The 23,704-nt window shown below is 45.1% G+C and overlaps 1 protein-coding gene across 1 annotated transcript; it reads left to right on the top strand.

Annotated features, from left to right (window-relative positions):
• The first annotated feature begins 2,676 nt into the window (after nt 1-2,676).
• LOC110516823 (transmembrane channel-like protein 5) lies at nt 2,677-23,140 on the top strand. Its single transcript, XM_036939798.1, has 13 exons — nt 2,677-2,812; nt 4,813-4,894; nt 6,338-6,598; nt 6,975-7,123; nt 9,201-9,375; nt 11,279-11,431; nt 11,594-11,763; nt 16,013-16,088; nt 16,420-16,517; nt 21,081-21,170; nt 21,752-21,827; nt 22,519-22,649; nt 23,122-23,140. Exons 1-13 carry the CDS (start codon nt 2,742-2,744, stop codon nt 23,138-23,140), a joined length of 1,551 nt encoding a protein of 516 aa, XP_036795693.1. The 5' UTR covers nt 2,677-2,741.
• Nucleotides 23,141-23,704: the final 564 nt, after the last annotated feature.

Genomic DNA, 23,704 nt, shown 5'->3' on the forward strand with positions numbered 1-23,704 from the left:
GTGTTTCTATTAATTATCTCCCTCCCGCTCTCTCTCTTTTTCTCTCTCCGCTATCTCTCTTTTTCTCTCTCCCCCTTCCTTTCCATCTCCTCTCTCTTCCCTCTTTGCTCTCTCCCCACTCTTCCTTCCCACCCCACTCTTCCAGGTGGAGTAGGCCTCCAGAGGGCCTTGTTGTACCCCAGGATGTGGAGAGGGGGCTGGGGCCATGGAGTAAGGACCAGGGGCCGCCCAGCTCAGACCCCCCTCTCCCCCCTCAGCTGTGGGGACCCAAACGGCAGCTAGGCCAGTGTAAGTACTGCACCCCTATTCCCTATATAGTACTTTGCTGCTTTTGACCAGGGCTCTGTTGGTTGATGGCTTGGCCCAGCCCTGTAACTACAGCTGTATCTTAGCTTACAACTCTCTCCCTCCCTGCTTCTCTCTCTCCCACCCTTTTCCCCCTACAGCCAGCCCTGGACCCAGGGTTCCCATGGATACTGCTACCAGGTACAGGATGACCAGCAGACAGCAGACAGGAACAGCTATCCTGGGTGGGTGTACTCACTGTGTGTGTAGTGGGTGTGTGTTACAGGCGAGGCACAGGTCTATAGATGATGATGATGATGATGTGTTTGTGTGTGTGTGTGCATGTGTGCGTGTGTGTGTGTTGTAGTGCGTGGTTGTCGCAGGCAGAGTCCGCTCCCTCTACAGGGTACAGCTGTAGGGAGACTGGGGCTGTCAGAGGAGGAGGCCAAGGAGCAGATGGAGAACGGTCAGTACCATGTCACTGAGTGTGTGGGCGTGCGTGCGTTGTAGTGCGTGGTTGTCGCAGGCAGAGTCCGCTCCCTCTACAGGGTACAGCTGTAGGGAGACTGGGGCTGTCAGAGGAGGAGGCCAAGGAGCAGATGGAGAACGGTCAGTACCATGTCACTGAGTGTGTGGGCGTGCGTGCGTGCGTGTGTGTGTGTGTGTGAGTAGAGAATGGTCAGTACCATGTTATTGTGCATCACCAATGACACTACAGTGAAAGTATTCACACCCCTTGACTTTTTCCACATTTTGTTGTGTTACTGGCCTATACACAATACCCCATAATGTCAAAGTGGAATTGTGTTTTTTGTTGTTGTTGTTTTTTTAATGAAAAGCTTAAATGTCTTCAGTAAGTATTTGTTATGGCAAGCCTACATAAGTTCAGGAGTAAAACTGTGCTTTAACAAGTCACATAATAAGTTGCATGGACTCACTGTGTGTAATAATAGTGTTTAACATGATTCTAGATTGACTACCTCATCTCTGTAACCAACACCTAAATTACAGAGTAAAAGAAGAAAGCCTGTACAGAAAAGAAATATTCCAAAACATAAATCCTGTTTGCAATAAAGCACTAAAGTAAAACTGCAAAAATGTGGCAAAGAAATTCACTTTATGTCCTGAATTGTGTTATCTTTGGGGCAAATCCAACACAATACATCACTGAGTACCATATTTTCAAGCGTGGTGGTGGCTGCATCATGTTATGGGTATGCTTGTCATCGGGCAAGAATTAGGGAGTTTTTAGGATAAAAAGAAACGGAATGGAGCTAGGCAAAGGCAAAATCCAATTTGTATTTATTTTTTATTTCCCCTTTATTTAACCAGGTATGCCAGTTGAGAACAAGTTCTCATTTACAACTGCGACCTGGCCAAGATAAAGCAAAGCAGTGCGACAAGAACAACAACACAGATTTACACATCAACAAACGTACAGTCAATAACACAATAGAAAAAATATATGTACAGTGTGTTCAAATGTAGAAGAGTAGGGAGGTAAGGCAATAAATAGGCCATAGAGGCAAAATAATTACAATTTAGCACTAACTCTGGAGTGATAGATGTGCAGATGATGATGTGCAAGTAGAGAAACTGGGGTGCAAAAAGAGCAAGAGCATAAATAACAATATGGGGATGAGGTAGTTGGGTGTGTTGTTTACAGATGGGCTGTGTACAGTTTCAGTGATCAGAAAGCTGATATTTCTGTATTTCATTTTCAATAAATTTTGCACCAAAAAAAATCTAAAAACATGTTTTCATTTTGTCATTATGTGTAGATGGAAATACATATATTTAATCGATTCAGGCAGCAATCTCAACAGAACGTGGAATAAGTCGAGGGGTTTGAATACTTTCTGAAGGCACTTCTTTTGACCAGAGCGTTATGAGCCGTTCCTCCTCTATTGAAAAACAACGTCTTGTTCTGCACAAAGCCGTTCTTGCTCCAGTCATATGATACAGTCCCAAAATGGGGCATACTTTTCTCCATACTTTCTACATGGTGTTAGTTGTTTAGGTTTACACTGAATTCGTTTTTCCCCTAGAGTTTTATTTGACACTGTACGGCCTTAGGCTGCATGAAAAAAAAACACTTTGGCAGCCCGCCCTAGAATTTCATATACAGAAAAAAAACACTCTGGCAGCCCGCCCTAGAATTTCATATGCAGAAAAAACAACACTCTGGCAGCCCGCCCTAGAATTTCATATGCAGAAAAAACAACACTCTGGCCGCCCGCCCTAGAATTTCATATACAGAAAAAACAACACTCTGGCAGCCCGCCCTAGAATTTCATATGCAGAAAAAACAACACTCTGGCAGCCCGCCCTAGAATTTCATATACAGAAAAAAAATCCTGACAAGGAAATGGGTTGCATTTGGGACATAACCTTACTCTGCCCTATCGCTCTCCTGTTGAGCAGACACCGTGGAGTTGGTGAGAGAGCTGGTTACCATGCCGTCCAGAGACAGAGTCAAAGCTGTACGAGGCCTTCCTGTAAGTCTGGGGGAGCGCAGAAACATCAGGTAAACACACATTATGACGCATTCAACTACTTTCCACAGAGACAAACCAATATGTTATTTTTTATTTTATTTATTTAACTAGGCAAGTCAGTTAAGAACAAATTCTTATTTTCAATGACGCCCTAACAGTGGGTTAACTGCCTGTTCAGAACGACAGATTTTGTACCTTGTCAGCTCGGGGATTTGAACTCGCAACCTTTCGGTTACTAGTCCAAGGTCTCAGAGCAAGTGACGTCACCGATTGAAACGCTATACCACCGCTAACTAAGCTAGCCGCTTCACATCCGTTACACGTACAGTTAGGCCCTAAAGCTCAGGCTTACGCAGCGCAGTCTATACAGAACATTCAGAACGTATTCAGACCCCTTCCCCCTTTTTCCACATTTTCCATTTTCTAAAATGGATTAAATCGTTGTCTTTCCTCATCAATCTACACACAATACTCCATAATGACAAAGCCATTATTTAAAATAAAAAAAATCTAAAACTAAAAGAATACATTTACATAAGTATTCAGACCCTTTACTCAGTACTTTGTTGAAGCACGTTTGGCAGCGATTACAGCCTCGAGTCTTCTTGGGTATGACGCTACAAGCTTGGCACACCTGTATTTGGGGAGTTTATCTCATTCTTCTTGGCAGATTCTCTCAAGCTCTGTCAGGTTGAATGTGGACTGTTGCTGCACATCTATTTTCAGGTCTCTCCAGAGATGTTCAATCGGGTTCAAGTCCGGGCTCTGGCTGGGCCACTCAAGGACATTTTGAGACTTGTCACGAAGCCACTCCTGCGTTGTCTTGGCCTTTTGCCCCAGTCTGAAGTCCTGAACACTCTGGAGCTCCATTCATCTTTCCCTCGATCCTGACTAGTGTCCCAGTTCCTGCCGCTGAAAAACATCCCCACAGCATGATGCTGCCACCACCATGCTTCACCGTACAGATGGTGCCAGGTTTCCTTCCAGACGTAAAGCTTGGCATTCAGGCCAAAGAGTTCAATCTTAGTTTCATCAGACCAGGGAATCTTGTTTCTCACGGTCTGAGAGTCCTTCAGGTGCTTTTTTGGCAAACTCCAAGCGGGCTGTCATGTGCCTTTTACTGAGGAGTGGCTTCCGTCTGGCCGCTCTACCATAATAGCCTGATTGGTGGAGTGCTGCAGAGATGGTTGTCCTTCTAGAAGGTTCTCCCATCTCCACAGAGGAACTCTGGAGCTCTGACAGAGTGATCATTGGGTTCTTGGTCACCTCCCTGACCAAGGCCCTTCTCCCCTGATTCCTCGGTTTGGCCTGGCGGCCAGCTCTAGGAAGAGTCTTGGTGATTCCAAACGTATTCAATTTACGAATGATGGAGGCCACTGTGTTCTTGGGGACCTTTAATGCTGCAGAAATGTTTTGGTACCCTTCCCCAGATCTGTGCCTCGACACAATCCTGTCTTGGAGCTCTACGGACAATTCCTTCTACCACAACATGGCTTGTTTTTTTCTCTGACATGCTCTGTCAACTGTAGGACCACAAGCTTGATGTAGTCATTGCGTGCTAGAAATATGGGGCTAAATACTCAACTTTAAACTACTTTAAGACACATATAAGTGAATTTGCCCCAATACTTTTGGTCCCCTAAAATGGGAGGACTATGTACAAGAAGTGCTGTAATATCTAAACGGTTCACCCAATATGGATGAAAATACCCTCAAATGTAAGCTGACAGTCTGCACTTTAACCTCATAATCATTGTATCATTTCAAAGTGCTGGAGTACAGAGCCAGAACAACAAAACAATGTGGCCCGATGCCTTTGGAGCTCACTGTAAATTGCACAAGAATGATACATTTATAAAAAAACATGTAAAGGTAGACCTATTGGTTTCTCTTAATTCAACCCGCCCGCCACCCACCTGCCCGATATGAACGCAATATTTAATTACCCTAAACCCACCCGCCCTGCAGATATAACTGCGGGGACTGAAGGTTATGGGTCAACTGTCTCATCACTACGGTGTGTTTCCAGGTGCCGTGTCTTAGCAGAGAAGTTCTCCAGGAGGAGTCTAGAGAGAACAAGCTGCACTGACTGTTGGGAGCAGATCTCACTGGTCAGAACCCATGTCCTGTAGTAGTCACTAGATAGACATGTTAGAGAGGACACTGGTCAGAACCCATATCCTGTAGTAGTCACTAGATAGACATGTTAGAGAGGACACTGGTCAGAACCCATATCCCGTAGTAGTCACTAGATAGACATGTTAGAAAGGACACTGGTCAGAACCCATATCCTGCAGTAGTCACTAGATAGACATGTTAGAGAGGACACTGGTCAGAACCCATATCCCGTAGTAGTCACTAGATAGACATGTTAGAGAGGACACTGGTCAGAACTCATGTCCTGTAGTAGTCAGAGAACCCATGTCCTGTAGTAGTCACTAGATAGACATGTTAGAGAGGACACTGGTCAGAACCCATATCCTGTAGTAGTCACTAGATAGACATGTTAGAGAGGACACTGGTCAGAACCCATATCCTGTAGTAGTCACTAGATAGACATGTTAGAGAGGACACTGGTCAGAACCCATATCCCGTAGTAGTCACTAGATAGACATGTTAGAGAGGACACTGGTCAGAACCCATATCCTGCAGTAGTCACTAGATAGACATGTTAGAGAGGACACTGGTCAGAACCCATATCCTGTAGTAGTCACTAGATAGACATGTTAGAGAGGACACTGGTCAGAACTCATGTCCTGTAGTAGTCAGAGAACCCATGTCCTGTAGTAGTCACTAGATAGACATGTTAGAGAGGACACTGGTCAGAACCCATATCCTGTAGTAGTCACTAGATAGACATGTTAGATAGGACACTGGTCAGAACCCATATCCTGTAGTAGTCACTAGATAGACATGTTAGAGAGGACACTGGTCAGAACCCATATCCCGTAGTAGTCACTAGATAGACATGTTAGAGAGGACACTGGTCAGAACCCATATCCTGCAGTAGTCACTAGATAGACATGTTAGAGAGGACACTGGTCAGAACCCATATCCTGTAGTAGTCACTAGATAGACATGTTAGAGAGGACACTGGTCAGAACCCATATCCTGTAGTAGTCACTAGATAGACATGTTAGATAGGACACTGGTCAGAACCCATATCCTGTAGTAGTCACTAGATAGACATGTTAGAGAGGACACTGGTCAGAACCCATATCCCGTAGTAGTCACTAGATAGACATGTTAGAGAGGACACTGGTCAGAACCCATATCCTGCAGTAGTCACTAGATAGACATGTTAGAGAGGACACTGGTCAGAACCCATATCCTGTAGTAGTCACTAGATAGACATGTTAGAGAGGACACTGGTCAGAACTCATGTCCTGTAGTAGTCAGAGAACCCATGTCCTGTAGTAGTCACTAGATAGACATGTTAGAGAGGACACTGGTCAGAACCCATATCCTGTAGTAGTCACTAGATAGACATGTTAGAGAGGACACTGGTCAGAACCCATATCCTGTAGTAGTCACTAGATGTCTCTGTCTCTCAGTCTGTTCGTAGGTGCAGCAGTGTGGTGTTTTTCAGACAGTCTCTCTCTCTGTGGCGCGGTTCTCTGAGGGAGATCAGTGGAAGGTTTGGTTCTGCTGTCCTCTGCTACTTCCTGTTTCTAAGATGGCTGCTCCTCTTCAACCTCCTCTCTTCCCTCCTCAACCTCTCCTTCATCACGTTGCCATGGGCGCTGCTTGGCACCGACACTCAGGGCGCCGGGGCAACTGCCGGGTTCAGGGGACTGGAGCTCCTCACTGGAGTGGTGAGTGGACACACTGACACGGACACATCCATACATACATATAGGATACACAGACACACACAAATACACACTCTGTTTTAAAGATGCAGTAACTAAGTCTAAAGTGTCATCTGTCTGCCTGTCTGTCTCTCTCTCTCTCTCCCCCTGCCTCTCTCCCTGTTTCTCTCTCCCTGTTTCTCTCCCTTCCTCTCTCCCTGCTTCTCTGTCTTTTTGTCTGCCTCTCCATACCTCTCTCCCTGTCTCTCTCTCCCTGCCTCTCTCCCTGTCTATCTCTCTCCCTGCCTCTCACTGTCTCTGTCTCTCCATACCTCTCTCCCTGTCTCTCTCTCCCTGCGTGTGTGTGTGTGTGTGTGTGTGTGTGTGTGTGTGTGTGTAGGGGTGGTTCAATGTGTCCATGCTGTACTATGGTGTCTACAGGAGTAACAGTGTGCTGAGTGGAGGCCAGTCTAGTTATAACATCCAGCTAGCTTACCTCTTTACCATCACCTCCTACATGCTGCTCTGTGGAGCCTCAGTCACATACAGGTAATACTGTCTGTCTGTCTGTCTGATTTACCTCCTACATGCTGCTCTGTGGAGCCTCAGTCATATACAGGTAATACTGTCTGGTTGGTTGGTTGGTTGGTTGGTTGGTTGGTTGGTTGGTTGGTTGGTTGGTTGGTTGGTTGGTTGGTTGGTTGGTTGGTTGGTTGGTTGGTTGGTTGGTTGGTTGGTTGGTTGGTTGGTTGGTTGGTTGGTTGGTTGGTTGGTTGGTTGGTTGGTTGGTTGGTTGGTTGGTTGGTTGGTTGGTTGGTTGGTTGGTTGGTTGGTTGGTTGGTTGGTTGGTTGGTTGGTTGGTTGGTTGGTTGGTTGGTTGGTTGGTTGGTTGGTTTGTTTGTTTGTTTGTTTGTTTGTTTGTTTGTTTGTTTGTTTGTTTACCTCCTACATGCTGCTCTGTGGAGCCAGGCTACTCTTCCTGGGGTTTTATTTTGGATCCCTATTAGTTCCTGCCAAGGCAGCAGCTACACTTCCTGGGGTTTATTATGGTTCCCCATTAGTTCCTGCCAAGGCAGCAGCTACTCTTCCTGGGGTTTATTATGGATCCCCATTAGTTCCTGCCAAGGCAGCAGCTACCCTTCCTGGGGTTTATTATGGATCCCCATTAGTTCCTGCCAAGGCAGCAGCTACCCTTCCTGGGGTTTATTATGGATCCCCATTAGTTCCTGCCAAGGCAGCAGCTACTCTTCCTGGGGTTTATTATGGATCCCCATTAGTTCCTGCCAAGGCAGCAGCTACCCTTCCTGGGGTTTATTATGGATCCCCATTAGTTCCTGCCAAGGCAGCAGCTACCCTTCCTGGGGTTTATTATGGATCCCCATTAGTTCCTGCCAAGGCAGCAGCTACCCTTCCTGGGGTTTATTATGGATCCCCATTAGTTCCTGCCAAGGCAGCAGCTACCCTTCCTGGGGTTTATTATGGATCCCCATTAGTTCCTGCCAAGGCAGCAGCTACCCTTCCTGGGGTTTATTATGGATCCCCATTAGTTCCTGCCAAGGCAGCAGCTACTCTTCCTGGGGTTTATTATGGATCCCCATTAGTTCCTGCCAAGGCAGCAGCTACCCTTCCTGGGGTTTATTATGGATCCCCATTAGTTCCTGCCAAGGCAGCAGCTACCCTTCCTGGGGTTTATTATGGATCCCCATTAGTTCCTGTCAAGGCAGCAGCAGATTTTTTTCCCCAGTGAGATGTCCGGCCCTGAGGCACCCCTCCGTGGGGCGGGGCCAATAAGTAGACCGGAGTGGCTCCGCCCCGGTCAGAAAAAAGAGTGTGGGTGTCTCGCTTTCTCTACCGTCCCTAGCATCTACACAGTAAACAAATAAACAACTGACTTTCAGCTTGTAGGGAAGGACATTCAACATGTATGACTGACACAAATGACTGATAATATGGAGGAACAGTCAGCATGCCAGATATTATAGAGGAACAGTCAGTCAGCATGCCAGATATTATAGAGGAACAGTCAGTCAGCATGCCAGATATTATAGAGGAACAGTCAGTCAGCATGCCAGATATTATAGAGGAACAGTCAGTCAGCATGCCAGATATTATAGAGGAACAGTCAGTCAGCATGCCAGATATTATGGAGGAACAGTCAGCATGCCAGATATTATGGAGGAACAGTCAGCATGCCAGATAATATGGAGGAACAGTCAGCATGACAGATAATATGGAGGAACAGTCAGCATGCCAGATATTATAGAGGAACAGTCAGCATGCCAGATATTATAGAGGAACAGTCAGCATGCCAGATAATATAGAGGAACAGTCAGCAAGCCAGATAATATGGAGGAACAGTCAGTCAGCATGCCAGATATTATGGAGGAACAGTCAGCATGCCAGATAATATGGAGGAACAGTCAGTCAGCATGCCAGATATTATGGAGGAACACTCAGCATGCCAGATAATATGGAGGAACAGTCAGTCAGCATGCCAGATATTATGGAGGAACAGTCAGCATGCCAGATAATATGGAGGAACAGTCAGCATGCCAGATAATATGGAGGATCAGTCAGCATGACAGATATTATGGAGGAACAGTCTGTGTGTGTGTGTGTTGAGCAGCATGGCAGGGTGTCTCCAGACTGGTGTTGTGGCGTCAGGTGTAGCGGCTCAGAGACCTGGCTCTCTGTCTGGAAGAGGAGATGACTACTGGAGACTGTTGTGTAGCTGGGACTTCTCTCTGCTGCACCACGCGGACATACACACACACAGGACCAACCTGCTAGTACATCTAAAGGTACTCACACACACACACACACACACACATACACATAAACAACCTGCTAGTATTACTGAAGGTACACACATAAACAATCTGCTAGTATTACTGAAGGTACACACAGAAACAACCTGCTAGTATTACTGAAGGTTCACACACATAAACAACCTGCTAGTATTACTGAAGGTACACACAGAAACAACCTGCTAGTATTACTGAAGGTTCACACACATAAACAACCTGCTAGTATTACTGAAGGTTCACACACAGAAACAACCTGCTAGTATTACTGAAGGTTCACACACAGAAACAACCTGCTAGTATTACTGAAGGTTCACACACATAAACAACCTGCTAGTATTACTGAAGGTTCACACACAGAAACAACCTGCTAGTATTACTGAAGGTTCACACACAGAAACAACCTGCTAGTATTACTGAAGGTTCACACACAGAAACAACCTGCTAGTATTACTGAAGGTTCACACACAGAAACAACCTGCTAGTATTACTGAAGGTTCACACACATAAACAACCTGCTAGTATTACTGAAGGTTCACACACAGAAACAACCTGCTAGTATTACTGAAGGTTCACACACAGAAACAACCTGCTAGTATTACTGAAGGTTCACACACAGAAACAACCTGCTAGTATTACTGAAGGTTCACACACAGAAACAATCTGCTAGTATTACTGAAGGTTCACACAGAAACAATCTGCTAGTATTACTGAAGGTTCACACACAGAAACAATCTGCTAGTATTACTGAAGGTTCACACATAAACAACCTGCTAGTATTACTGAAGGTTCACACATAAACAACCTGCTAGTATTACTGAAGGTTCACACACAGAAACAACCTGCTAGTATTACTGAAGGTTCACACACAGAAACAACCTGCTAGTATTACTGAAGGTTCACACACAGAAACAACCTGCTAGTATTACTGAAGGTTCACACACAGAAACAACCTGCTAGTATTACTGAAGGTTCACACACATAAACAACCTGCTAGTATTACTGAAGGTTCACACACAGAAACAACCTGCTAGTATTACTGAAGGTTCACACACAGAAACAACCTGCTAGTATTACTGAAGGTTCACACACAGAAACAACCTGCTAGTATTACTGAAGGTTCACACACAGAAACAACCTGCTAGTATTACTGAAGGTTCACACACAGAAACAACCTGCTAGTATTACTGAAGGTTCACACACAGAAACAACCTGCTAGTATTACTGAAGGTTCACACAGAAACAATCTGCTAGTATTACTGAAGGTTCACACAGAAACAATCTGCTAGTATTACTGAAGGTACACACAGAAACAACTCTGTTGATTTGTATTGAGACCTCTAACTGTTGATTTGTATTGAGACCTCTAACTCTGTTGATTTGTATTGAGACCTCTAACTGTTGATTTGTATTGAGACCTCTAACTGTTGATTTGTATTGAGACCTCTAACTGTTGATTTGTATTGAGACCTCTAACTCTGTTGATTTGTATTGAGACCTCTAACTGTTGATTTGTATTGAGACCTCTAACTCTGTTGATTTGTATTGAGACCTCTAACTGTTGATTTGTATTGAGACCTCTAACTGTTGATTTGTATTGAGACCTCTAACTGTTGATTTATATTGAGACCTCTAACTGTTGATTTGTATTGAGACCTCTAACTGTTGATTTGTATTGAGACCTCTAACTGTTGATTTGTATTGAGACCTCTAACTGTTGATTTGTATTGAGACCTCTAACTGTTGATTTGTATTGAGACCTCTAACTCTGACCTTGTAGCTTGGTTGAGTAGGCTATCGCATGCAAAAGGCATCCTTGTGGGGGGCTGGGGGAACAGACAGAATGAAACACACACACACACACACACACGTACCCATCTTAATAGCTGTGTTTGTCTAGGAGTCTCTAAGGGAGAGCAGAGTGGAGAGAGAGCTGTCTGTGTCAGACAAGATGAGGGCCTGTCTGGTCCGTCTGGCTGTCTGGCTTCTGTCTGTCTGTCTGGCTACTGGGGCCTGTGTGGCTGTCTACTACCTCTGTCAGCACAACCTGCAGGTCGGTAGCACAAACACACACCACACACACACAGTTTAATGTGTTGTACTGTCACCTGGAACTACCTCTGTAAATATGTGTGTGTGTGTGTGTGTGTGTGTGTGTGTGTGTGTGTGTGTGTGTGTGTGTGGGTCCATGTGATGTGTGTGTGTGTTTCTCCAGTGTGTGGTAACGTCCCCCAGTCCAGAGGATGTCCTGACGGAGGCCTGGTCTCTGCTGCTGCCTGTAGCAGTGTGTGTCCTCAACACCTTCATATCACTACTCTACACACACACACACAGACTGGAGCGCTACGATAGCCCACGTACACGCGTCTACGTCACGGTGCTCAGGTAACGCACGCAGTACACACACACAGTACACACACACAGTACACACACACACCCACGCACACAGTACACACACACACACACACCCACGCACAAACAGTACACACACACACACACAAACAGTACACACACACACACCCACAAACAGTATACACCCACCCACGCACAAACAGTACACACACACACAGTACACACACACACACACACACACACAGTACACACACACCCACGCACACACAGTACACAGTAGTAGGTAACATGTTATTGTCTCTACTCTGACTGTAACACCCCAGACCCTCAGTAGTAGGTAACATGTTATTGTCTCTGTGACTGTAACACCCCAGACCCACAGTAGTAGGTAACATGTTATTGTCTCTGTGACTGTAACACCCCAGACCCTCAGTAGTAGGTAACATGTTATTGTCTCTACTCTGACTGTAACACCCCAGACCCTCAGTAGTAGGTAACATGTTATTGTCTCTGTGACTGTAACACCCCAGACCCTCAGTAGTAGGTAACATGTTATTGTCTCTGTGACTGTAACACCCCAGACCCTCAGTAGTAGGTAACATGTTATTGTCTCTGTGACTGTAACACCCCAGACCCTCAGTAGTAGGTAACATGTTATTGTCTCTGTGACTGTAACACCCCCAGACCCTCAGTAGTAGGTAACATGTTATTGTCTCTGTGACTGTAACACCCCAGACCCTCAGTAGTAGGTAACATGTTATTGTCTCTACTCTGTGACTGTAACACCCCAGACCCTCAGTAGTAGGTAACATGTTATTGTCTCTGTGACTTTAACACCCCAGACCCTCAGTAGTAGGTAACATGTTATTGTCTCTACTCTGACTGTAACACCCCAGACCCTCAGTAGTAGGTAACATGTTATTGTCTCCACTCTGACTGTAACACCCCAGACCCTCAGTAGTAGGTAACATGTTATTGTCTCTGTGACTGTAACACCCCAGACCCTCAGTAGTAGGTAACATGTTATTGTCTCTGTGACTGTAACACCCCAGACCCTCAGTAGTAGGTAACATGTTATTGTCTCCACTCTGACTGTAACACCCCAGACCCTCAGTAGTAGGTAACATGTTATTGTCTCTACTCTGACTGTAACACCCCAGACCCTCAGTAGTAGGTAACATGTTATTGTCTCTACTCTGTGACTGTAACACCCCAGACCCTCAGTAGTAGTTAACATGTTATTGTCTCTGTGACTGTAACACCCCAGACCCTCAGTAGTAGGTAACATGTTATTGTCTCTACTCTGACTGTAACACCCCAGACCCTCAGTAGTAGGTAACATGTTATTGTCTCTACTCTGACTGTAACAATCCAGACCCTCAGTAGTAGGTAACATGTTATTGTCTCTACTCTGTGACTGTAACACCCCAGACCCTCAGTAGTAGGTAACATGTTATTGTCTCCACTCTGACTGTAACACCCCAGACCCTCAGTAGTAGGTAACATGTTATTGTCTCTGTGACTGTAACACCCCAGACCCTCAGTAGTAGGTAACATGTTATTGTCTCTGTGACTGTAACACCCCAGACCCTCAGTAGTAGGTAACATGTTATTGTCTCTGTGACTGTAACACCCCAGACCCTCAGTAGTAGGTAACATGTTATTGTCTCTACTCTGACTGTAACACCCCAGACCCTCAGTAGTAGGTAACATGTTATTGTCTCTACTCTGTGACTGTAACACCCCAGACCCTCAGTAGTAGGTAACATGTTATTGTCTCTGTGACTGTAACACCCCAGACCCTCAGTAGTAGGTAACATGTTATTGTCTCTGTGACTGTAACACCCCAGACCCTCAGTAGTAGGTACCATGTTATTGTCTCTACTCTGACTGTAACACCCCAGACCCTCAGTAGTAGGTAACATGTTATTGTCTCTGTGACTGTAACACCCCAGACCCTCAGTAGTAGGTAACATGTTATTGTCTCTACTCTGACTGTAACACCCCAGACCCTCAGTAGTAGGTAACATGTTATTGTCTCTGTGACTGTAACACCCCAGACCCTCAGTAGTAGGTAACATGTTATTGTCTCCACTCTGACTGTAACACCCCAGACCCTCAGTAGTAGGTAACATGTTATTGTCTCTGTGACTGTAACACCCCAGACCCTCAGTAGTAGGTAACATGTTATTGTCTCTGTGACTGTAACACCCCAGACCCTCAGTAGTAGGTAACATGTTATTGTCTCCACTCTGACTGTAACACCCCAGACCCTCAGTAGTAGGTAACATGTTATTGTCTCTGTGACTGTAACACCCCAGACCCTCAGTAGTAGGTAACATGTTATTGTCTCTACTCTGACTGTAACACCCCAGACCCTCAGTAGTAGGTAACATGTTATTGTCTCTACTCTGACTGTAACACCCCAGACCCTCAGTAGTAGGTAACATGTTATTGTCTCTACTCTGTGACTGTAACACCCCAGACCCTCAGTAGTAGGTAACATGTTATTGTCTCTGTGACTGTAACACCCCAGACCCTCAGTAGTAGGTAACATGTTATTGCCTCTACTCTGTGACTGTAACACCCCAGACCCTCAGTAGTAGGTAACATGTTATTGTCTCTGTGACTGTAACACCCCAGACCCTCAGTAGTAGATAACATGTTATTGTCTCTACTCTGACTGTAACACCCCAGACCCTCAGTAGTAGGTAACATGTTATTGTCTCTGTGACTGTAACACCCCAGACCCTCAGTAGTAGGTAACATGTTGTTGTCTCTGTGACTGTAACACCCCAGACCATCAGTAGTAGGTAACATGTTATTGTCTCTGTGACTGTAACACCCCAGACCCTCAGTAGTAGGTAACATGTTATTGTCTCTGTGACTGTAACACCCCAGACCCTCAGTAGTAGGTAACATGTTATTGTCTCTGTAACACCCCATACCCTCAGTAGTAGGTAACATGTTATTGTCTCTGTAACACCCCAGACCCTCAGTAGTAGGTAACATGTTATTGTCTCTGTAACACCCCAGACCCTCAGTAGTAGGTAACATGTTATTGTCTCTGTGACTTTAACACCCCAGACCCTCAGTAGTAGGTAACATGTTATTGTCTCTACTCTGACTGTAACACCCCAGACCCTCAGTAGTAGGTAACATGTTATTGTCTCTACTCTGACTGTAACACCCCAGACCCTCAGTAGTAGGTAACATGTTATTGTCTCTGTAACACCCCAGACCCTCAGTAGTAGGTAACATGTTATTGTCTCTGTAACACCCCAGACCCTCAGTAGTAGGTAACATGTTATTGTCTCTGTGACTTTAACACCCCAGACCCTCAGTAGTAGGTAACATGTTATTGTCTCTACTCTGACTGTAACACCCCAGACCCTCAGTAGTAGGTAACATGTTATTGTCTCTACTCTGACTGTAACACCCCAGACCCTCAGTAGTAGGTAACATGTTATTGTCTCTACTCTGTGACTGTAACACCCCAGACCCTCAGTAGTAGGTAACATGTTATTGTCTCTGTGACTGTAACACCCCAGACCCTCAGTAGTAGGTAACATGTTATTGTCTCTGTGACTGTAACACCCCAGACCCTCAGTAGTAGGTAACATGTTATTGTCTCTACTCTGTGACTGTAACACCCCAGACCCTCAGTAGTAGGTAACATGTTATTGTCTCCACTCTGACTGTAACACCCCAGACCCTCAGTAGTAGGTAACATGTTATTGTCTCTACTCTGTGACTGTAACACCCCAGACCCTCAGTAGTAGGTAACATGTTATTGTCTCTGTGACTGTAACACCCCAGACCCTCAGTAGTAGGTAACATGTTATTGTCTCTGTGACTGTAACACCCCAGACCCTCAGTAGTAGGTAACATGTTATTGTCTCTACTCTGACTGTAACACCCCAGACCCTCAGTAGTAGGTAACATGTTATTGTCTCTGTGACTGTAACACCCCAGACCCTCAGTAGTAGGTAACATGTTATTGTCTCTGTGACTGTAACACCCCCAGACCCTCAGTAGTAGGTAACATGTTATTGTCTCTGTGACTGTAACACCCCAGACCCTCAGTAGTAGGTAACATGTTATTGTCTCTACTCTGACTGTAACACCCCAGACCCTCAGTAGTAGGTAACATGTTATTGTCTCTGTGACTGTAACACCCCAGACCCTCAGTAGTAGGTAACATGTTATTGTCTCTGTGACTGTAACACCCCAGACCCTCAGTAGTAGGTAACATGTTATTGTCTCTACTCTGTGACTGCAGGAATGCGATGCTGAAGGTGTCTATCCTAGCCGTGTTGTGTTACTACTGGTTAGCGCTGGTCCCCGGCAACGTCCCGGTAAGAACTAATACACACATATTGCCTGAGTCACATACGGCACCCTATTCCCTGTATAGTACACTACTATAGACCAGAGCACTATTCCCTGTATAGTGCACTACTTTAGACCAGAGCCCTATTTCCTGTATAGTACACTACTTTAGACCAGAGCCCTATTCCCTGTATAGTACACTACTTTAGAACAGAGCCCTATTTCCTGTGTAGTGCACTACTTTAGACCAGGGCCCTATTCCCTGTATAGTGCACTACTTTAGACCAGAGCCCTATTCCCTGTATAGTGCACTACTTTAGACCAGGGTGTGTGTCTGTGTGTCTGTCTGTCCTACAGTGCTGGGAGTCGTATGTTGGTCAGGATGTGTACCGGCTGGTCATAGTGGACTTCATCTTCTGTCTGCTGGGATCCTTCTGTGGAGAATACCTCTACAAGTACAGCTGTCTTTACTATACTATACTATATTACTATACTATACTATATTACTATACTATATTACTATACTGTGGAGAATACCTCTACAAGTACAGCTGTCTTTACTATATTATACTATATTACTATATTGTGGAGAATACCTCTACAAGTACAGCTGTCTTTACTATACTATACTATACTATATTACTAGACTGTGGAGAATACCTCTACAAGTACAGCTGTCTTTACTATACTATACTATACTATATTACTATACTATACTATATTACTATACTGTGGAGAATACCTCTACAAGTACAGCTGTCTTTACTATACTATATTACTATACTATACTATATTACTATACTATACTATATTACTATACTATACTAGACTGTAGAGAATACCTCTACAAGTACAGCTGTCTTTACTATACTATACTATATTACTATACTATACTATATTACTATACTGTGGAGAATACCTCTACAAGTACAGCTGTCTTTACTATACTATACTATACTATATTACTATACTATGCTATATTACTATACTGTAGAGAATACCTCTACAAGTACAGCTGTCTTTACTATACTATACTATATTACTATACTATACTATATTACTATACTGTGGAGAATACCTCTACAAGTACAGCTGTATTTACTATACTATACTATACTATATTACTATACTATACTATATTACTATACTGTGGAGAATACCTCTACAAGTACAGCTGTCTTTACTATACTATACTATACTATATTACTATACTATACTACATTACTATTCTGTGGAGAATACCTCTACAAGTACAGCTGTCTTTACTATACTATACTATATTACTATAGTATACTATATTACTATACTATACTACTATACTGTGGAGAATACCTCTACAAGTACAGTTGTCTTTACTATACTATACTACATTACTATACTGTGGAGAATACCTCTACAAGTACAGCTGTCTTTACTATACTATACTATATTACTATAGTATACTATATTACTATACTATACTATATTACTATACTGTGGAGAATACCTCTACAAGTACAGCTGTCTTTACTATACTATACTATATTACTAGACTGTGGAGAATATCTCTACAAGTACAGCTGTCCATACTATACTATACTATACTGTGGAGAATACCTCTACAAGTACAGCTGTCCATACTATACTATATACTATACTATACTATACTATACTGTGGAGAATACCTCTACAAGTACAGCTGCCCATACTATACTATACTATACTGTGGAGAATACCTCTACAAGTACAGCTGTCCATACTATACTATACTATACTGTGGAGAATACCTCTACAAGTACAGCTGTCCATACTATACTATACTATACTGTGGAGAATACCTCTACAAGTACAGCTGTCCATACTATACTATACTAGACTGTGGAGAATACCTCTACAAGTACAGCTGTCCATACTATACTATACTAGACTGTGGAGAATACCTCTACAAGTACAGCTGTCTTTACTATACTATACTATATACTATATTACTATACTGTGGAGAATACCTCTACAAGTACAGTACTTATATTGGAGCTGGGATGATCAACAGCGACCACTTAACCACAGTCATTTTGCTGATATTGTTCATTACGATAAGTAGCCTATACTAGAGAAATGTGAAGTTTGAAATACGTTTGCTAATGTGGATGATTGTTAATTGATGACTACGACAGTCAGACTGGTAGTAGTAGTTTTTAAAGGGCAATTAAAAACCAACTGTGGTACACATCAATGTTGTAACTAGTATAGTACTGTATACACTGAGTGTACAAAACATTAGGAACACCTTCCTGATATTGAGTCGCACCCTCTTTTGCTCTAAGAACAGTCTCAATTTGTTGGGGTTTGAACTCTACAAGGTGTTGAACGTGTTCCACAGGGATGCTGGGCCATGTTGACTCTACAAGGTGTTGAAAGCGTTCCACAGGGATGCTGGGCCATGTTGACTCTACAAGGTGTTGAAAGGGTTCCACAGGGATGCTGGCCCATGTTGACTCTACAAGGTGTTGAAAGAGTTCCACAGGGATGCTGGACCATGTTGACTCCACAAGGTGTTGAAAGCGTTCCACAGGGATGCTGGCCCATGTTGACTCTACAAGGTGTTGAAAGAGTTCCACAGGGATGCTGGCCCATGTTGACTCTACAAGGTGTTGAAAGCGTTCCACAGGGATGCTGGCCCATGTTGACTCTACAAGGTGTTGAAAGAGTTCCACAGGGATGCTGGCCCATGTTGACTCTACAAGGTGTTGAAAGCGTTCCACAGGGATGCTGGCCCATGTTGACTCTACAAGGTGTTGAAAGCGTTCCACAGGGATGCTGGCCCATGTTGACTCTACAAGGTGTTGAAAGTGTTCCACATAGATGCTGGCCCATGTTAACTCTACAAGGTGTTGAAAGTGTTCCACAGGGATGCTGGCCCATGTTGACTCTACAAGGTGTTGAAAGGGTTCCACAGGGATGCTGGCCCATGTTGACTCTACAAGGTGTTGAAAGCGTTCCACAGGGATGCTGGCCCATGTTGACTCTACAAGGTGTTGAAAGGGTTCCACAGGGATGCTGGCCCATGTTGACTCTACAAGGTGTTGAAAGCGTTCCACAGGGATGCTGGCCCATGTTGACTCTACAAGGTGTTGAAAGGGTTCCACAGGGATGCTGGCCCATGTTGACTCTACAAGGTGTTGAAAGCGTTCCACAGGGATGCTGGCCCATGTTGACTCTACAAGGTGTTGAAAGCGTTCCACAGGGATGCTGGCCCATGTTGACTCTACAAGGTGTTGAAAGCGTTCCACAGGGATGCTGGCCCATGTTGACTCTACAAGGTGTTGACAGCGTTCCACAGGGATGCTGGCCCATGTTGACTCTACAAGGTGTTGACAGCGTTCCACAGGGATGCTGGCCCATGTTGACTCTACAAGGTGTTGAAAGCGTTCCACAGGGATGCTGGCCCATGTTGACTCTACAAGGTGTTGAAAGCGTTCCACAGGGATGCTGGCCCATGTTGACTCTACAAGGTGTTGAAAGCGTTCCACAGGGATGCTGGCCCATGTTGACTCTACAAGGTGTTGAAAGTGTTCCACAGGGATGCTGGCCCATGTTGACTCTACAAGGTGTTGAAAGCGTTCCACAGGGATGCTCGCCCATGTTGACTCTACAAGGTGTTGAAAGCGTTCCACAGGGATGCTGGCCCATGTTGACTCTACAAGGTGTTGAAAGCGTTCCACAGGGATGCTGGCCCATGTTGACTCTACAAGGTGTTGAAAGCGTTCCACAGGGATGCTGGCCCATGTTGACTCTACAAGGTGTTGAAAGGGTTCCACAGAGATGCTGGACCATGTTAACTCTACAATATGTTGAAAATGTTCCACAGAGATGCTGGCCCATGTTAACTCTACAAGATGTTGAAAATGTTCCACAGAGATGCTGGCCCATGTTAACTCTACAAGATGTTGAAAATGTTCCACAGAGATGCTGGCCCATGTTGACTCTACAAGGTGTTGAAAGCGTTCCACAGGGATGCTGGCCCATGTTGACTCTACAAGGTGTTGAAAGGGTTCCACAGGGATGCTGGCCCATGTTGACTCTACAAGGTGTTGAAAGCGTTCCACAGGGATGCTGGCCCATGTTGACTCTACAAGGTTTTGAAAGTGTTCCACAGAGATGCTGGCCCATGTTAACTCTACAAGGTGTTGAAAGTGTTCCACAGGGATGCTGGCCCATGTTGACTCTACAAGGTGTTGAAAGAGTTCCACAGGGATGCTGGCCCATGTTGACTCTACAAGGTGTTGAAAGCGTTCCACAGGGATGCTGGCCCATGTTGACTCTACAAGGTGTTGAAAGGGTTCCACAGGGATGCTGGCCCATGTTGACTCTACAAGGTGTTGAAAGCGTTCCACAGGGATGCTGGCCCATGTTGACTCTACAAGGTGTTGAAAGCGTTCCACAGGGATGCTGGCCCATGTTGACTCTACAAGGTGTTGAAAGCGTTCCACAGGGATGCTGGGCCATGTTGACTCCAATACTTCCCACAGTTGTGTCCAGTTGGCTGGATGTCCTTTAGGTGGTGGACCATTCTTGATACTCACGGGAAACTGTTGAGCGTGAAAAACCCAGCAGCGTTGCAGTTCTTGACACAAACTGGTGCGCCTGGCACCTACTACCATTCACCCTCTGAATGGCACACATACACAATCCATGTCTCTATTGTCTCAAGGTTTTAAAAATCCTTCTTTAACCAGGTCTCCTCCCCTTCATCTACACTGATTGAAGTGGATTTAACAAGTGACATCAATAAGGGATCATAGCTTTCACCTGGATTCACCTGGTCAGTCTATGTCATGTATAACACCTGGTCAGTCTGTGTCATGGAAAGAGCCGGTGTTCCTAATGTTTTGTCCACTCAGTGTCTATCCTCTCCTCTACAAGTTTGCCCATCTATCTGTGGTTATTCCATGTTTAGTATATTCACAAAAATACACTTATATAGATAGTTTAGTATTTAACTCCAACATGGACTCAAGCACACCTGTTGTTGTCTTTAGTGTGATTGCCACCAGGTGTGTTGTGAAGCCGGCAGAGTTTGACGTGGCCAGGAACGTTCTAGATCTGATCAACGCTCAGACCCTGGCCTGGTACAGTAACCTATAGTCCTACCCACTCTGCCTCTCTAGTAACCTATATATATATATATACCCTCTCTGCCTCTCTAGTAACCTATATCTATATAATCGATTAGCATGCCCACCATTTCCGTCAGTTAAACATGACAAACTGAACACAGTATGTATGCATTAACGTATCATGATACAATATTATAGTGAGGCAACATATGAGGTGTGAATGGCAAACATTTCACAGCAAAATGGATGTACATTTTTTCTCTACAGCAAAAAAACAACAATTTTTTCAAAATATATTAGAATAGCAGACTGATCACATGACCAATATCTGAGCTCTGGTTGGAGTAGTCCTAAAATTGCACACTAGGTGGCGCAGCTGATAAAAATTCCCCATGCTGGCAACATTGCTTGTCAATATTGGCAAAAGAAAATGCTAGTGTATCATTAGCTTGAGACTGTCTTAATGTTGCTCTGCCTGCCTGTCTGTCTGTCTGCCGGTCTGTCTGTCTGCCTGTCGGTCTGTCTGCCTGTCGGTCTGTCTGCCTGTCTGTCTGCCTGTCCGTCTGTCTCTCTCTGTCTCTCTCCCTCTCCAGGATAGGGGTGTACTTCTCTCCTCTCCTCCCTGTCGTTCAGCTCATCAAACTCTTCCTAATCTTCCACCTAAAGAAGGTAGAGCCCTGGAGAAAACACTAGGGTTCCATTGTAATACTAGGGTTCCATTGTAATACTAGGGTTCCATTGTAATACTAGGGTTCCATTGTGATACTAGGGTTCCATTCTAATACTAGGGTTCCATTGTAATACTAGGGTTCCATTCTAATACTAGGGTTCCGTTGTAATACTAGGGTTCCATTCTAATACTAGGGTTCCATTGTAATACTAGGGTGCCGTTGTAATACTAGGGTTCCATTGTGATACTAGGGTTCCATTGTGATACTAGGGTTCCATTCTAATACTAGGGTTCCGTTGTAATACTAGGGTTCCATTTGAGATGTAGACTCAGACTCCCTCCCTCCCTCTCTTTCTCCCCCCTCCTCCCTCCCTCCCTCCCTCTCTTTCTCCCCCCTCCTCCCTCCCTCCCTCCCTCTCGTTCTCCCCCCTCCTCCCTCCCTCCCTCCCTCTCGTTCTCCCCCCTCCTCCCTCCCTCCCTCCCTCCCTCTCTTTCTCCCCCCTCCTCCCTCCCTCCCTCCCTCCCTCTCTTTCTCCTCCTCTCTCCCCCTTGCTCCCCCATCTCTCTTTCTCCCTCCCTACCTCTCTTTCTCCCCCCTCCCTCCCTACCTCTCTCCCTCCTCCTCTCTCCCTCCCTACCTCTCTCCCCCCTCTCTCCACCCCCCCTCCTCCCTCCCTACCTCTCTCCTAGACCAGTATAAGGAGCTGCCATCCTCCCAGCTCCTGGAGTAGGGTGGGTCAGATGCAGACCCTCTTCATCTCCCTCCTCTTCCTCCCCTGTTACCTGGGGACTCTGGCCCTGCTGGCATACACACTCTGGAGGTACACACACACACACACACACTCACAATCAATACAATGTTTTTTATAAAGCCCTTTTTACATCAGCAGAGTGCTTCTACAGAAAACCCAGCCTAAAACCACAAACAGGAAAAACTCCCTAGAAAGGCAGGAACCTGGGTAGAAACCTAGAGAGGAACCAGGCTCTGAGGGGTGGCCAGTCTTCTTCTGGCTGTGCCGGGTGAAGATTATAACAGAACATGGTCATGAAGGCCAGATCGTTCTTCAAGATGTTCAAATGTTCATAGATGACCAGCAGCAGGAATCGTCAGGCCCGGTAGTTCTGAGGCATGGGCCCAGGTCCTCCGGGAGGGGAGACATAGAATGCCTAACAAGCAAAAAGGCAGTAACTGCTCATTTGGTTGAAAATTAGTTAATGTAATTTTTTGCTACATTAAATACATGCTTCATCATGTGGACAAGTATCCTTCCTCTGTTGTATTGTGTTTTGTAGAAAATGGGGGTCATATTAGCAGTAACAGCATACAGGTACTGTGAAACCAAGGTGAATCAAAGCTGTTCCACGCTATGAGCAGGTACTGCCTTTTTGCTTGGTAGGGCAGTATACTCTGCTTTGTCTCAGGGTAGTAAGTTAGTGGTCTGTTGATATCCCTTTGGTGGTGTGGGGGGGTAACCACGACCCTCCCCTGTCTCAGTCTCCAGTATCTATTCTGTAATAGTCTATGTGCCGGGTCAGGGTCAGTCTGTCCTATCTGGTGTAATTATCCTGTCTTATCTGGTGTCCTGTGTGATGGTAGGGCAGTATAGTCCACGAAGATCTCCCCCGCCACAGGAGTCCCAGAGGGCGCAAAACTGGACAGGAAAGACCCCGTCAGGGACTCAACCCACTCACTCGTACAGCGTGGCATGACGGGATGCACCCTCCTAGGGAGGGCATGTCATGTACTGTCATGTTGTGTCTTGTCTCTGTCCTTTCCCTTCACCCTGTCTCCCTCTGCTGGTCGTTGTTAGGTTACCTTTTCTCCCCCTCTTTCCCCCAGCTGTGCCTTGTCTCCTCCTAACCACCTCGTCACCCC

Source organism: Oncorhynchus mykiss, chromosome 13 (genome assembly GCF_013265735.2).
Source record: "Oncorhynchus mykiss isolate Arlee chromosome 13, USDA_OmykA_1.1, whole genome shotgun sequence".
Lineage (NCBI taxonomy): Eukaryota > Metazoa > Chordata > Actinopteri > Salmoniformes > Salmonidae > Oncorhynchus > Oncorhynchus mykiss.

Excerpts from the sequence above, each read along its gene's own strand:
- LOC110516823 (XM_036939798.1), top strand. The coding sequence starts at position 2,742 with ATGCCGTCCAGAGACAGAGTCAAAGCTGTACGAGGCCTTCCTGTAAGT. Across the intron at positions 11,764-16,012 it reads GTCTACGTCACGGTGCTCAG|GAATGCGATGCTGAAGGTGT; the intron begins GTAACGCACGCA and ends CTGTGACTGCAG. Across the intron at positions 16,089-16,419 it reads TGGTCCCCGGCAACGTCCCG|TGCTGGGAGTCGTATGTTGG; the intron begins GTAAGAACTAAT and ends TCTGTCCTACAG.